This window comes from Vanellus vanellus (genome assembly GCF_965231255.1).
Source record: "Vanellus vanellus genome assembly, chromosome: 4".
Taxonomy (NCBI): domain Eukaryota; kingdom Metazoa; phylum Chordata; class Aves; order Charadriiformes; family Charadriidae; genus Vanellus; species Vanellus vanellus.
Window position 1 is genome coordinate 58,166,058 of NC_138909.1, and position 16,537 is coordinate 58,182,594.

The following is a 16,537-nucleotide window of genomic DNA, read 5'->3' on the forward strand; positions in this document are numbered from 1 at the left end:
AACCATAGCCAGTGGTTACAATATCCAGATGGAGAATATATATACTTTAAAATAACAAGTCTGGTAAATATCAAAGCCCCATTTGCATCATAAATAAAGTCTGAAGACCATATGATAATTACATCGGACTCAAGGTGACAACAAAGAATTAGCCAAAGATTTTGGCTGCCAAGAGCATGCAACAAGGAGAGACTGCCTTGGAGAGAGAAGAGATAATTGATTACTAGAGAAGACGAAAACCAATTGAAACAACTGACTATGAGGGGAAAATGAAGTTCTAAACCACAGCTGATTACCTGTGGCAACAAAACTGAAAGCCAGAGATAATAATGGCACTAAACGTAAAAGTAGCAGTGAAATTTTTTTTCCACATGCAGTCCATGTGACAAGCCCTAGCAGGGCGAGCACTGCTAAAGAAAGGCTTGTCTGATGAATGGAAGTTTTGATTGCACAAGGAGCTCCTACCTCAGGAGCTTTGTAAAAAAAGAAAAAAAAAAAAGAAAAATTAATTCTAAATTCCCAACTAGCCCTTCAGCAAAGCTCCTTGTCCCAAATCAAAGAAGAAATCCAACTCATCTTACATTAAACAAAAGTAAAATAAAATACCAAGGACTAAAAAGTCACCTATATCACCTTAGAGATACAGAAAAGCCGACTTAAGACTTTTATGCCTACTGCTGGCACATCAGCTCTCACCAGATGTGCAGCGACAAGAAGTGACAGCAGCAAACATCTCCATATGAACTAATCTGCCTTTGTGTGGCATGCACTGATGTTAATTGGGAATTTCATTGGCCTTGCTGATACAGAGCACAGACGACTAAAGCAAAACCAAGGATCAGGTCCCAATTCCCTCTGAAATGTTTATGACAACTGATACAGTTTTTGGGACCCAGTACTCTGACAACCTACTGACCTCCCACACCCCTACCAAGTGAATATAAGGAAAACAACGTAGCACAAAACCACGATAAAAGTACAAGACTGAAAAATTCATGCAACAGAAGTTAGAAATCATGTAATTTAGGCCTTTCATTCTTGATCTCAGTTTTGCATAGCAGGAAGAGCTAAAAATGATGGCGATAATGCTGGTATGCAGACCTTGAAAGAGAACGAGAGAAATTTAAGAGCCACTTAAGCAGAGATCTCCCACGTGCAATTTGACAAAAGGTAACAAATGGAACATAAGACCTTTCACAAGTGGTTTTACAGAAGAGCGTGACTGACCATTGACAGGAAGAGCAGTGGTAACACAGCTAGATTAAAAAACTGGCAGAGCAAAGACAGGATGAAGTTCACTGAGTTATTAACCCCTACAGCAGCACAAAAATAAATTAGGGTAAAAATAAACAAGATGTACACATTTGAAAACAATAAAAGTGCATGCTTTTCAGCCTATCATTAAACAGGAAAATACATTGCTCTAGGATATTACAGAGACAAACTTAGTAGGCTAATGACTTGTTCTTTTTCTAACATGGGTTTTGTTACATTATTATTTGGGCTAAAGTTTTGGAACAAAAGAACTGTGGAAAAATGGGGCAGAAGGTCCAAAACCCTAGACATAACTGCTGTCTATCCAAATCAACACAGGAACATCTGAGTTCCTCCATTCATGGTGGGTTTCTGTTGCTTCACAGACTGAAGTAAAGCTTCACCATTTTGGTCAGTTAAATAGCTGCCACGAGGAACAGCTGTATCCCTGCAGTCTGAATTCTGTGAGTTTGGAAACAACATTTTAGCATTCTTGTCTGTAGATTAGTTAGCCACATGAAAGTTATCTTTGCCTATCATAAATTTTTACTCCTGTAAGCTCTTAGCTTAAAGTGGCATGTGTTATACGTTACCAGCAGCGTTCCCAAACTTTTTCACACCAGGGACCCCTCTATCATTGACTCAGTTTTCCAGTCCTTTTATTTCTCATCCAGCTCCCTACATACATTTCTTCCTAAGAAATTCAACTCTTCAAGAGGAAAAGAAAAAAGAAAAAAAAAAAAAAAAAAAAGATGGGCAACGACACAGAGACATACTGTGTTGCATACTGGACGCACACTGCATCCTCATCCCTTCCTACATACCTGCTGTCACGTCTTCTCTATAGCAAGTGTGAAGCGCACACTCTGGCAGTCTTTTGCATACTGAAAACTTGCACTGCTGCATGTCCCCCCCATCGCCTACATGATTTCTTGCCATTTGAAATACAGTCCCTGCCTTACGGACTGACCCCAGAGAGGCCTAGGGATTCCACTTGGGAACGACTCTGTCAAAGCAATATGCAGTACAATATATTTCTTAAGATGAAAGGGGAAAAAGTTCACCCATGAGAACTTCACTGTGGTTTTGTATCTTCTTTAGAACTGAGATATAATGGTGGAAGATAAATAAATTTATTATGGATTATATGTATCATGGATATATTTTATCAGATGAAAAGAGATGAATACAGATTCATTTATTTATGTCAACTTAGGTCAGACTGTCTAGTATTTCGTTATAATTGAATATATTAATATGATCAGGGCTTCACCATGATTTCTGTTCCATGTGGAAACCAACAAACGTACTGTTTTTAAGCAAAACAAATTTTTACTGTAAAGTACAAGCCTTAAAAGGAAGCAAATGTTCTCAGATACCAGCAGGATGACTCCAGAAGTCTGCCAGCTGGTAATTTCCCCTGAGAGCGACCTGAGACTCTCGCCTGAAAGAAGTCCAACTTTCCCATATGCCCTGCCCAGATGGCAGTTGTGGAAAAGACCAGACTAACAGGGCACTACAGACAAAGCAAACAATGGGAGCTATGAGTTAAAAGAAAGCATTCGCAGCCAGTTGAATCTTGCTGACACTGGCTCGTACCCAGCAGGTTAGCTCAGATGCAGCCAGGAAAACCAAGACCTGGGTTCAGCAGCATCTGTCACATCTGCACCTGGCCCCTAATCTCTGAGCTTCAGGAGACTTGAGCAAGATCAGCCAAGCCATGCACAAGAGACAAGGAATTGAAACCCAGTCCCTTAATCAAGTGGTCCAACTATTTCTCTTGACCTCTTTTATAATCTGCTTGTTTTTCCTACATGAACTATTTACAAAATCAATTTCAGAATGCAAATTTTCTGTGAATATTTTTTTTTCATGTTTAGTGGCATTATGTGGAAGTAGAAACAAAGCAATAACAATAAAAAAAAGGCAAGGTTTGAAACAGCCAATTGACACACAGTTTTCCTGACAAAAAGAGTTTTTCTGAGGCATATTTTCACAAAGCGTCCACCTAAATGTCACTTTAAAACAACCCTGGTATTAATTTTGGACTGGACATGTCTCACTATTGCCCCATGCCCCAACTCAAGCTCTGACAGCTTGGCTTCGTTCTGCCATGAAATACTGGACAATTTCTGTCCTATTAAATAATCTCAAAGCTACAAAACTATTCTCTTCTCCCTGAAAATTTTAGCTGTGGCATTGATAAATCTTAGACTGAATGACAAGATAATTCCATTTCATTTCTTAAAAAAGTATCCACAATAAGGAACAAAATAGCCTGTCATTAGCACCAATATCCTACACTTAGAAGAAAATACCACCTATACAAACATTCTTATAGTGCACTGCACAGAATGAAAAAATCTTCCAGCTCCTTCCTAGTATTTCCTTAAAAACTTTTAGATACCAGAGTTCTAATTGCATTAATCTTTCTAATGGTCTTGGACAAATTACTTTGTATTAGGAGTTTTAAAGCTATAGAGATACCCGAGATAAGCCTGAACTAGTTGTCTTAGGTATCAGAAGCATTTACACTTATCACTGATTAGCCCCAGGGGAAGAAAAATAGCTGAAGTATGGTGTAATGCACAAAGCCACGGCAAGAAGCTGCATTTGCTGAGCTCCATTCATTAATTGCCCTTCCTATACATAAGCAATTAACACCTTTGAACTACAACGAAAACCTTTTTTGCTTTGAGGCATTTCATGAGAAAATTTGCATTGTGCAACGTAAAGCTTCTAACCCAGATGTCACAAGCTGCTGCAGCATGGAAAGTTCTGGCTGGATATAAAGAAACGTCTGGCACAGGCTGCCCAGGGAGGCTGTGGACTCTTCAGCCTTGGAGATATTTAAAACTCTACTGCACAAAGCCCTCTGCAGCCTGAGTCAACCCTGAAGTCAGTCCTGCTCTGGGCACAGGGCTGGACCAGATGACCTCCAAAGATCCCTTCCAATCTAAATTGTCCTGTTACCTCTCCTAGCTGATGCAACAGGCTCAGACAGATGGAAAAGGAGACTTTGATATCCATTAGCCTCAGACACAATAATGGTCAACGGGACTTCTCACTATTGATTGTTTGGTGTCTTTTTTTCCTCTTTTGCTCCACTTTTCAAGAAAGGTGTATTGAAGTGCAGCTTATTCTTCAAACAGTATGAAACAACAACAAAAATCAAACATCCAGCACAACCTCTTAAAATCACTTACAGGAACTTTTGCTGACTTCTGTAAGTACAGGACTGAATTAATCCAAGCAGAAATGTCTACTGAACAGACCAAACATGGGGCATATCAGACCAGGTCTTAATTGACCAGAAACAGAGAATGTGAGTGTCGCAAGCAGAAGCTGCACACTCTTTCTTTGCTGATCTGTGCCACCTTTTCAAGTATTCCTTCAAAATTAACACAACGTGGCTTCCCCCCCACCTTTTTTTTTTTTGTTTAAAAACACCCCACAAGTGATACAGCTCTCCATGGAGCTGCCCACATGCTGGTGTAACAAAATAATTACTAACAAGAAACAGCCAAAAATAGAAATTCGTAGAGGTTGCTGAATGGCATAGCACAATCCTTGTATTAAAAAGAAAGGAGCACACCAGGAGATGTCACGGCCTGAAGAAGGACACTTACAGCATTTAGCCCACAGAGCTGGTAGCAGGCCATGGTGACAACCACGGTAATGACCTGCCATCGCACAGCACGGGTTCTCAGGAGCTGAAGTATTGACACTAACTTGGTGTTTCTTTGGATTCGAGACTCTGCCAAAACTTCTTCTACTTCATGAGACACGTCGTCTTTCCCAAGGAAGGTCTGAAATGCTACAAAGAGAAGACGTACTTTAGGCCAGACACTTGGCACTACGTGCATTTATAACAGACTTGTTTCATCAAAATGGAAATGTGTGACACAAACAGGAGACATACATGGGCTACAACTTCATTATTCTTCTGCCAACAATATCACTCTGCTCTGGGTATGATTTGTCTCATCCCCGCAACTGGTCTCAGAAACTGCAACAAGAATATAAATTGTTTGGCACCATACCAGACCTCTCCTTACATTATTTCACATATAATATAGCCTAAGGTCCAGTGCAGAGTCAAAACCCTGTGTAATCTGCAAAAAAGCGTTTAAGCAGTTTTGAACATTATTTGATTTGGCTACTTTTGTAGCCTAGCAATATATCAGACTTTGTTGCTGTAGATAGACTGGATAGAGAAATAATAACATGTAAAAATGTACCTAACTGGTAAACCAAGGAAAGGCAGACATCTGAAAAGAATAGCTATTACACTTCACATTACTTCCTTGTTTTTACTAGCATACAGATACGAATTCACTTTGTCAAGATGATTAATATTAGAAAGAATTACCTAGAGCAGTTTCTATTTGTCAACGCTGGAGACACAAGAGTGGCAAATGTAAGCAAACAAACAGCTTCATCTCCCCAGAAAAGCATACTACTTAGTATTATATTATGGCACATTGATGACTTACTGAGACATCCTTCCATTGTGAATAATAAAAGCTTTCCACCTCACAACTCCTCCAAGAGGTACTACAAATGGATACCTCCTAATGGAGGTGATGTATCTCCACCAACCTTGTTTTACAGATATCGCATATGCTGATGATAATTTCATCACAATCTTATGAACATACCCCAGGGGTTGGCTTTTTAAGAGATGTTTAAAATTCTCATCGTTTTGGAATGACTGCAGAGAAACAATTACACATAACCCTGCAACAAGGCTTTGCACCCCAGTAGGATGCTAACTCTAAAAACAATCCTTTTCACAGCAGGACACCTAAAATTGTTATTTTTATTAGGTGGATAAGTTGATTTAGTTCTCCTAAGAGCAAAATCCATTTTGCTCTTATCTACAGCTTTGCATAGTACTACCTATAAATAAATGGCCTTCACATTTTTCAGCAAGCATACATTGTTTTGGATCATAGAAAGGACTTGGATGGTTAAGAAAGCCAGAGACACTAACTAGTCATGATTAAAACACCTGGACTCCATTCTAGTTTTTAAGTTATAAAATTTAACTTTATCCAGTAGGTGAAAAGGCTAAGTAGTGGCATTTCAATGTTGTGAGGGACAGGCCACACAAATGAACTGGTGGCCTCCCTGGAGCATCCTTCTCCATCCCTTTGGCCGACGCACAACACTGTGTGCTCTGCCTGGCTCCCAGTCTGATGGCCCAGTGAACCTACTTGAGCTCTGGGCCAAGTTTTTCAGAGACAGTTAGCACTTCTATTGCATTTTAATGGGGTTTACGTGACTCTGCTTAACAAGGATGATGATTATTTTTTTTTAAGGGATGAACACTGATCACCTCTGGGTGTTCAGTCAATTCATAACATTCATTTATTCTGATATCCAGTTTCTCTCTTGGGAGAGGAGAGGTCAGAATTTTTAAACCCCTCAGAAACAGCATGAGATTTATCCTTTCACACAGGAATTACAATCAGAAATAAGCTAACAAATCTGGACCTCAGGACCCAGAATTTAAGCTGCTGAGTTTTGTCCTTGTGCCACTGCCTACTTATTATTAAATGACATGCTAAATGCCTGTTAAAATGAGTGTGATGTATTTAAAGGCTATTATATGAAATGTAAAATTAGAACAATGGGTGCCTACGGTATGTTACAGTCAATATCTCATGCTTAAATTACACTTTCCTCAGTATTATTAGAGCACTGATAAAGAAAAATTCAGATAAAGATGAGAACAACCAGACACATATCACTGTACTCTTCTTTGGAAAGATTCTCTCAGATTTTTAAGCATCTGGTTTATCAGTGTAAATTAGGTCAGTGCACAATTTTCTTTCTTTTTCCTGTCCTTAGAATCCTTGGCATTACTGTAGGGTACACAAGTCAAAGATATAGGTGCAGTCAAGTAAAAAGAAAGTAATCTGTCTTTTCTGCACAAGGGAGCTTGCTGTATTTCTAGGGCGACCCGGAAGTAATAAACTGCAATTATCAAAATTGCCAAGTAAAAGGCAAGAAAAATCTAGACACCCGGTTTCTTTTTCTTCCCTCCATGGTAGTAAGACAGAGATGTAAATGCCACTAGGAAACTTTGACAGATACTTAAAATTACCAACAGGCCAAGAAATGCTAAGAAAATGCTATGCTATATATGCATAATTTTGAGAAGACAACACTCAGTCTCCTGGGAAAAACACATTTTCCTGTTACTTAACACATCTTTAATTTCTTCCATTAACAGTTTTTCAGTACAGTAAGAATCACAATTTTATACGCAATTAATGTGGAAATAAATTCTGCATTGGCAGGGAGATGGGAAAGCTCAAAGGTCTTTCAACTTATGATGTTCAATTCTATTCATCTTACATTTTAAATCCCTGCATTATTGGCACTGAGAAACACAGCAGTCATTCCTCTCCCCGCTGCAATGACTCGTTTCCCTCCATGACTGGCTGCTTCTCTCTATAGGGAAGTCTTATTTTCATGTCACACTTACAACTGTCTCAGGAGTTACAGTTCTGGTAACTTTTAGACCTTTCCCAGATTTCTTTTTAATTCCCTTGGATCAGAAGGTCCTAGATGCTCAGCTTTCAAAAGCTGGTATGCTGCCTTTATAAATAGCAAAAGAAGTGGATGGTTCCAGTCAAGGGGAAAGGAGATAGAAAACCCTTCCATTTACACCACCAGCTTTTATTCATCTCAGATAAGCGAAGGTGAAACATTTGAAAGTTGTTCAAAAGTCTGAACAAAATCAGGTCAGTGCTGTCTTTAAAACCAATCAGGCCTTTAAATTAACTGAAGACAGGCACTCAAGAACTCAGCTCTATGGGGGATTACTAATTCTTTTTCCAATGTAGAACTTCCAGGGCTGTGCAAAGAAATCAGCTGTTATTGTAGAGACTGAATTAGCACGTAAACTTTGAGAAGAAACATTTAAAAGGATCAAAATGCTATTGTGTGGTTTACAGAATGGAGCCAGCCCCAGGCAAGAGGAGGCAGAAAAAGAGAGTCATTGTCACTGGTAGTAGTTCGGGCAATAGGGCTTATACCTTTAAAAATTAAAAAAAAAAAAAAAAGTAGCTGCATGAGTATTATTGTAATCCGATTCCCACAGACACGTTCACTTTCATTTCACTGATGATTAAGTATATTAAACCCAGTGCCTTTAACACAAAGCTTTGTCTAAGCTCTGCTTAAACAGCATCTTCTTTGGCCACTGTGGGAGGCAGAATACTGGGCTGTATGGATGCAGACAGGCATCTTCTACTAATGGTGGCTGCTGTTGTGAGTGGTGCTAGACATACGAGGTGTCTCGCTGTTTGTCTCAGCATTTGCAAAAAGTCCACCCAACTTCAATGCTTTTGAATTGGATATGTAGTAATTTCCCTGTAGTAACTTCATGTCAACACAAAAATATTTGGCCAAATAAAAAAACAGTTATTTTCATCTACCACTAATTTTATTACAGCACTGAATAGCCAGAACAATAATTTAGATGCACCTTCCTAGAAGAGACTTAAAAACCTATTTAAATCTAGCAAAATATTAACTAACTACTAGCATGTAACATAGCAAAGTTTAAGAATAAATCCCAAATTGGCTATTCCAATTTAGTAAGCTTTAAGCTTTTCCCATGTGTCACCTCCTTCTCCTAAGTAAAGGAACACACAGATCTTCTGTGAGTTACTATCCAGTTTGGGATTACATCTTTACCTGTTCTTATGTCTGGTTTTGTTGTAGTAGAATTGACATTAAGTAGGAAAATGAAATGTAAAATGTAATTGAAGCAACCAAGGAAACCTGTTGCTGCTCAAGTCCTCTATACTGCCCCAACCCTATTTAATTATTTACCTAATATTAAAATACAGAAATAGTAACTAGACATGATTTATCTACGATTCAGTTAAGGACCTAACCACCAGACAATGTAGCATTGTTGATAAGTAGGATACTCCTGTCAAGAGAGTGATGAACTGTAGGCCTGGTCAGCAAACCAAGGAAACCACTTGGAACTGCCAAGATCAGAGGAGAAGCCAGTAAAATGTAATTCCAGCAGGGGGAGATCACGACCATCATCAATGTATAAAAGTGGAGATCTTGAAGGTGTGCTCTCGTTTTGGGACGAGCACCCCATTTCTGCACATTAATGGAATAAACTTGGAAATACCTCTGCTCTGTGTGTTACTGGCTTGCACACTGGGTAAAGAACCCAGATTTCAGACAACAGTTCACAGACCATCAATACAAAATAGGCCTGTTCAGGTTCACTTGAAACTAGCCAAAATGTACAGGTAAAAAAAATATCCACATGCCACCCTAAAATAACACAAGAATTGGTAAACTGAGTTGTATCAAAGGACCAGCGAACCAAGTATCCTTTGTAAAAGACAGGAGGTTTAAGAAAAGCTTAAAAACAAAACAGACACGCCACAATCGCTCCAGCTTTTGGCAGTCAGCAACCATCTGAGATGGAGCCTCTATCATGAGCCAACAAGTGTAGTAGTCATGGATGTCTCTTCCTTTCCACTAAGCATAGCTTATAATGCTTAGAGACATATAAAAAACACAGATAAGCAAAAATAAATCATATATGTCCTTGTCAGTTAAAACAACTTCATTTAAATCACTGGATTTGCAGCAATTTGTTCCTGCTGTAACTTTGGTTTTAATCTCTCCTGTCCATGTGGGCACCATGAGGGCTTTTGTAAAAAATTAGCTACCTACTTTTTTAAATCAGGAATGGCTTCGCTCTTTTATCACATCAAAAGGCATCAACTCTAATCTATCTGTCTAAGGATTTAAATCTACGCTTCTCATTATACCTGGTGTAACGCTTCTTTCATAACCACAGGAGTTTTAATGTATGACTGAACATACTAGATCAACAGATTTTGTACGTCATCAACAGATGTTACTGTGACATTTTCTCTAAGTTATTTGACCCTTAAGACATAACAATATTCTTGTTCTCTGGCAAGCTGGGATGCCAGCTGAATTCCATTATTGATTTACTTGACCTGCTACTGTAGCTGCATTGAAAATGCAAGTTTCCTCCTTGTAATAGTATTCTTCAAAAGAGACACATCAAATCTCCAACTGAAAGTGTTTATAACCAATGTTGTTGGTCACCAAAATGTTTCGTTTTATCACAATACTACTACTGTTTTTATTTATTTTGCATCATTGCCACAGTCACAGATTGGGGTCCACATGGCATGCAACTAATAGACAACTAATGTCAAATTCCTCTCTTACTGTCCTAGAGCTTGGATGGTAAACTGCCTGATATAATTCTAGCAGCAGATTTTCCTTTTTCTTCCTCTATCCTTGTTAGCCTTCACTCCCACTACTCTCTAGCAACTGAATAACAATCTCCTTCCAAAGTCCTTCTCCTCCACCATTTAAATACCCATTTCTCCTCCGCTGTCGGGTGATCATTGTGAAGAAGGATGACACCAGTTAAATGCCAGGCATTTTTCTCCCTTCTGTTCTTACCAAGAGAGATGAATGCTGGTTACACAATCATAGAATGGGTTAGGTTGGAAAGGACCTTGAAGATCATCGAGTTCCAACCCCCCTGCCACAGGCAGGGACACCTCCCAGCTAGACCAGGTTGCCCAAGGCCACATCCAGCCTGGCCTTGAACACCTCCAGGGATGGGGCCTCAACAACTTCTTTGGGCAACCTGTTCCAGTGCCTTACCACCCTCAAAGTGAAAAACAACTTCCTAATGTTCAATCTGAACCTGCCCTCTTCTAGTTTAAAGCCATTCCCCCTCGTCCTATCCCTACATGCCCTTCTAAAAAGTCCCTTCCCAGCTCTCCTGTAGGCCCCCTTTAGGTACTGGAAGGCTGCAATAAGATCTCCCCGGAGCCTTCTCTTCTCCAGACTGAACAGCTCCAACTCTCTCAGCCTCTCCTCATAGGAGAGGTGCTCCAGTCCTCAGATCATCCTCTTGGTTCTCCTCTGGACACGCTCCAGCAGGTCCATGTCCTTCTGTTGGGGACACCAGAGCTGGATGCAGTACCCCAGGTGGGGTCTCACAAGAGTGGAGTAGAGGGGCAAAATCACCTCCTTTGACCTGCTGGCCAGAGCTGGGATGGTTCTACCCTCTCCCCATTACCAGACTTTTAGCTTCCTGAGCAAAGCAGCTTTACAGATTGTGCTGCTGGTCCAGTCAGCCGTTAACCCCCCACAACACATAGATCAGTTCTTCTACACTCAGCACTGAGACAGGAATATGGGTGATTGCTTAGCTCCTGTTGGTCTCGGGGAGTCAGACACAGGATGGTGACCTCCAGCAAGACAAGCAGAGCTCAGCTGTTAGCAATTTTTGGCAGCAGACAACTGCAAGTCAGCCACGGCGTCCATATGGCTGATCAGCCAGACATCGGCTCAGCCACCCACGGCATGCGCCATTTGCACGGCTATAAAGGGGAAAGCAGGGAACTGGGTAGATCCCCGTTAGTAGAGCTCAGGAGACATCACTCATCTGAGGCCTCAAACTCCTGTGCTCACAGAGTAGCTCCTCTCATGCTGATGTGGTTTATGTTCATACACGATGCCCACCTGCTCTAACCTCATCTCTTCTCTTTGTTCATCCCTTACACAACACATTTTTGTCCCTTCTCCCTTTCAGTCTCTTATTTGCCACTTAAAGGCATCATGCTCTTTTACACATCTGCCAAAAAAGAGAACGAGGCCACCTTTGTTTTGGTAGGTATCTGTAGTTTTGGTAGATCTGGTGATCTCCTGAGGACAGAAGAAAAGGAGGGGATGAAAGCAGGAGCAGAACTTTGTGGAAACTCAGTGACCTACATTATCCCGTTGGATTTTTATTGCTCTAAAACAATTAGGAAGATTAATGTTGTCATCTCCATTCTAGAAGCTTTGACATACGCATACATTTTAGAGTATTTTATAAAGACTAATGCAGTCATCTGCCTTAAATACAGCAGACTTTTTACAAATAACAGCTTTATATTTCTCCAACAAGATATAATCCACAGTGAAATGTATATTTGCATGAATAGCCTTGATCCGTTAGGAGAAAGAAAAAGGATTTAGTCAGAAGAAAGACTTGCACATTTCTAATATTAATATGCAGATTGAACCTAAGAGGCAAATAATTCAAAAGCATTACTGTAGTCATCATTAAAATGGAGAATACTGCATTGTCATTACACGGCTTACAATCAGTAGGGTTTTTTAATAATCCACAAACTCCTCTGGTCTTCCTAATACTCAGGTTTTCCTCCCCCCTTTCTGCAAGTAATGCTAATATCCAGATGATTTTTCTTGATTGCTGATTCACAGTTATTCACCCTCCTATTTTGTTAATTTTCCTCTCCACCTGCTTTTGTTATTCCCACTGCATTTCTCCAGATACCCAAAACTTGACTCATGTCTAATCTGGATTTCTCCACACGCCCTGGGGTGGGGAGGAGGGCTCCAAACCCCCCATGCTGGTCTAACATCATGGGTGTCCTCTGCCTGGTCATTCCATGAATCAACCAAACTCCTTCTCCACCTACCCCCATGCTGAACAGAGATACAAAGATACTCTCACTTGCCCATCTGCAATCTAGGAGAGGGGGGATTACACAGGATGTGCAACGGTAAGAAAATTCCATGTGTTCCTAACACACTTCATAAGGCATGTAGATACTGTATAACATAGAAGTATAAGATGGTATCACATAATCACAGAATGTCCTAGATTAGAAAAGACCTGTAAAATCATCTAGTCCAATCATCAACCTAACACGGACAAGCCCACCACTAAACCATGTCCCTAAGCACTAGATCTACACAACCCTTAGATACCTCCAGGGATGGGGACTCCACCACTGCCCTGGGTAATGCATTCCAATGCCCGATGACCCTTTCAGTAAAGAAATTCTTCCTAATATCCAAACTTCCCTTGGCATAACTTGAAGCCATTTCCTCTTGTTACTTGACAGAACAGGTCAACTCCCAGCTCTCTGCAACCTCCTTTCAGATAGCTGCAGAGAGCTATAAGGTCTCCCCTCAGCCTCCTTTCCTCCAGGCTAAACAACCCCAGTTCCCTCAGCCGCTCCTCTAAGACTTGTTCTCCAGACCCCTCACCACTTTCGTTGCCCTTCTTTAGACACGTTCCAGTGCCTCAATGTCCTTCTTGTGGTGAGGGGCCCAAAACTGAACACAGTACTCAAGATGCAGCCTCACCACTGCTGAGTACAGGGGTAAAATCATCTCCCTGGTCCTACTGGCTTCACTATTCCTGATACAGGCCAGGATGCTGTTGGCCTTCTTGGCCGCCTGGGCACACTGCTGGCTCATGTTCAGCCAGCTATCAATCAACACCCGCAGGTCCCTCTGCTGAGCAGCATTCCAGCCACTCCTCCCCAAGCCTGTAGTGTTGGTGGGGGTTGTTGTGGCCAAAGTGTAAGCCTGTTACACTTCATTGCATGCAACCCCAGCAGTGACAGAACAGGGGGCACATCTGTCTGGCAGAGCATCCCATCACCCCAGCAGTGCTCTCAGCATCCCACACCAGCTCCAGTGACCTGGGTGAGTCAGCCCAACATGGGGAACCAGCAGGAAACTCTGCCAGTAACAAAAAGAAAAGAAAAGGCAGAGTTTTCTCTTGACCCAGCGAGTTGAACTGATTCACCGGGCAGGCACGTGACCACTATTTAAGGGAACGAGAGGAAAAGATGGATCTGGTCAGCATATGGGGCCCTCTATTCCCCTTAGAAGGGAATCACCCACCAACCATTACCCTCCTTTTATTTTTAACAGCAGAAGTCCTAATACACGGGGCTGGCTGGCTCACCCTTGGCAACCTCCTGCCATGGGCCTTCCTCTGTGTCCTCATTCACCTGCCCCTCAAGTTCCAGAGACTCATACCTGCTGTGTAAGGGCAACTGGGAAGGTGAAGGAGGCTGGGGAGGGTTTCACCTGCCGCCCCGAGCACAGGCCTGTTGCCATTCCTCCCCATCCCTTAGGTCCCTTCCTGCCGGATGACAAGAGGGGAGGGCATCCTCTGCTACTCGCGGAGCCTCAATCTGCTCCCTCGGCCTCAGCGTGCGGCTCCACCAATCCATCTCTCTCTCACACTCCCTGATGGCCCTTAACCTTTCTACCTCCTTTTTCAGTCCTGCCACCGTGCTGAGCAGACCATTCCCCTGCTCACAGCACACACAGGTGTTGTCTTTGCTGCCCTCCAGTCCGAGGGACGGGCTCAGGCACTCCCTGCAGCCAGAGACCCGCACGGCTGCGGCTTTCTGTGGGAGCTGTGTTTGGCTCACAACATTCCTTCCAGCAACGGCTTTGGGCCGTGCAGTGACCGCGGTCGGGTCCTCTTCCCGGGCGGGCAGTGACTACTGCTTTGCCTATGGAAACAGCCGGGGGACCAGTTACTGCCCATCGCTCTTACCCGTCCGCCCGGCGGCGCTCTCAGCCCCCGCCCGCGCGCCCCTCCACGCAGCAGACGCCCGTGTGCCGCTCCGGCTCCGCGTGCGCTCTCCTGAGGTATCCCGCGTGACATACGCCCACCGGTCACTGCCTGAGCGCCTGGCGCTTTCCCTGCCCGTTTATAACTGCCGCTTGGGGGTGTGGCCCCGCCCCCGCCGCGTCACAGCCCCGCCCACGCGCTGCCGGCCGCGGCCCAGGCCGGGCCCTCCTCCCGCCTTCCAGAAATTTCCAGAAGCCCCGAAAAGCGCCCTGTGTCGGCCCGCGCCGCCGCGACTCCCTTCCCCGGTGCGGACGTACCCGCACTGGAGCTGGTCCCTTCGGCGATATGGTCTATGCTGCCGTACAGGTGGATTTTATGAACTCCAAAATGGTGTCTTAAGAGTCATCCTGACCTATTTTGCACCTGATAGCCCACAGGCTACCTTGCCTGTGCAAGAAGGTGGCCAGTTCTGGAAGCATGGCTGCTTGATAGGCAAGGAGCGGGAGGGAAATTCAGGGGGATGTATACGTTTCACTGTCCTACAGTCCTTTGCAAACCTCTGTCTGGAACCATTGGTCTTGACCTGTTTCAAAAGCTCTATAGACTACACTCAAAACGAGTTTCACTCTGTACTACAACATATCTCCCTATCATTTTTTTTCTCCCATAATTAATCCAGTCCAAAAGCTTCTAGTGATAAGCAGTTACTTTGAAAAGTTTTTTTTTTAAATCAGCTTCCTATTTTTTCTCAGAGTATCTAAATTTGCAGTCTTCTTGTAATCAGCAGGCCAATTGCTAAAGCTCATTTCCCTACAGCTACCAAATAAGGTGTAGGTAACTTTGTTCTCCTAATGTCTTCTACTCCAAAGTCCACCTCCAATGCTTTTAGGTTGGCTTTCAAATCATTTTCAGAACTCTTGCGATGAAAACATCCCAGACTGGAGTTGGTCCATTACCAGCAACAGTAAATGGTGTGAATTTCAAGGCAGGTGGTGTTACTTTACTGCCAATTTTTTACAATTTTTCAACTTTACCTGGGAGGGGCCCAGCTTCACTGTCAGCGCTGAGGTTTCCAGGTACCATAGCAGCATTTCCAACAGATCCCTTTAACAAGTGTGACACTGTGCAATAGCATTGCAGATGCAGGCTCTCTGCCAGCCATAGCTCCAGAAATACATTTACAATTTTATCAGGTAGAAATGAGCCAATTTAAACTTGGCACCCAAAGGCATTTCTCCCCAGCCCAGCCGTGGTGCCACAAGAAGTCCCTACACAAGAGCCAGCCCCAAGCTGTGTCCCTGGTGGGTGCTCTGGCCACGGCTGGCAGGCAAGCCCTTTCCTTCACGGTCATGGTCCCTGGAAAAGCTGTTCTCTGCTTCACCAAATCTCTGCTGACTCTGTAAAGCTGAAGAACTCCCCCCAAAGCCCTGCACCTTTTGCTCTCTCCTTTTTTCTTTCTTTTTTTTTTTTTTTTTAAACACTCTACCATATCTTTAAATATTTCAGACTCCAACATTTACAACATTCAACACCGAACTGAGACAACAGGAGAGTCGCTGCATTAGCGTGCCATTTCTATTTCACAGTGCTCATCAGAACAAAAAAGGCCAGTTTTCATTTCATAGTAGAAGAAATGGGGTAGAACGAGTTGCATTAATTTCATGCTAAAAGTTTATTAAATTGAAGTTTCAGAGGCTGATTCACACTTTGCAAGTAATTTTGCAAGCAACTAGTTAGTGACTGAAAATATTAAGGGTTATATTCAAATGAAGTTTTTATGAATAATTTTCAAAGCCCAGTTATGTTCTGCAAACGTTTTGGTATTATAATCAGACTCCTCCCTTC

At 42.5% G+C, this 16,537-nt stretch overlaps 1 protein-coding gene across 1 annotated transcript in view; it reads right to left on the reverse strand.

Annotated features, from left to right (window-relative positions):
- The window catches only part of SLC2A9 (solute carrier family 2 member 9), a gene marked incomplete at its 5' end in the record, with an annotated part of 113,549 nt that overhangs the window by 58,472 nt on the left and 38,540 nt on the right, over window positions 1–16,537 (reverse strand). Inside the window, one exon of the mRNA XM_082483091.1 lies at window positions 4,884–5,071. Within this exon, the coding sequence (XP_082339217.1) occupies window positions 4,884–5,071 (188 nt within the window). The remainder of the gene's footprint in view (window positions 1–4,883; window positions 5,072–16,537) is intronic.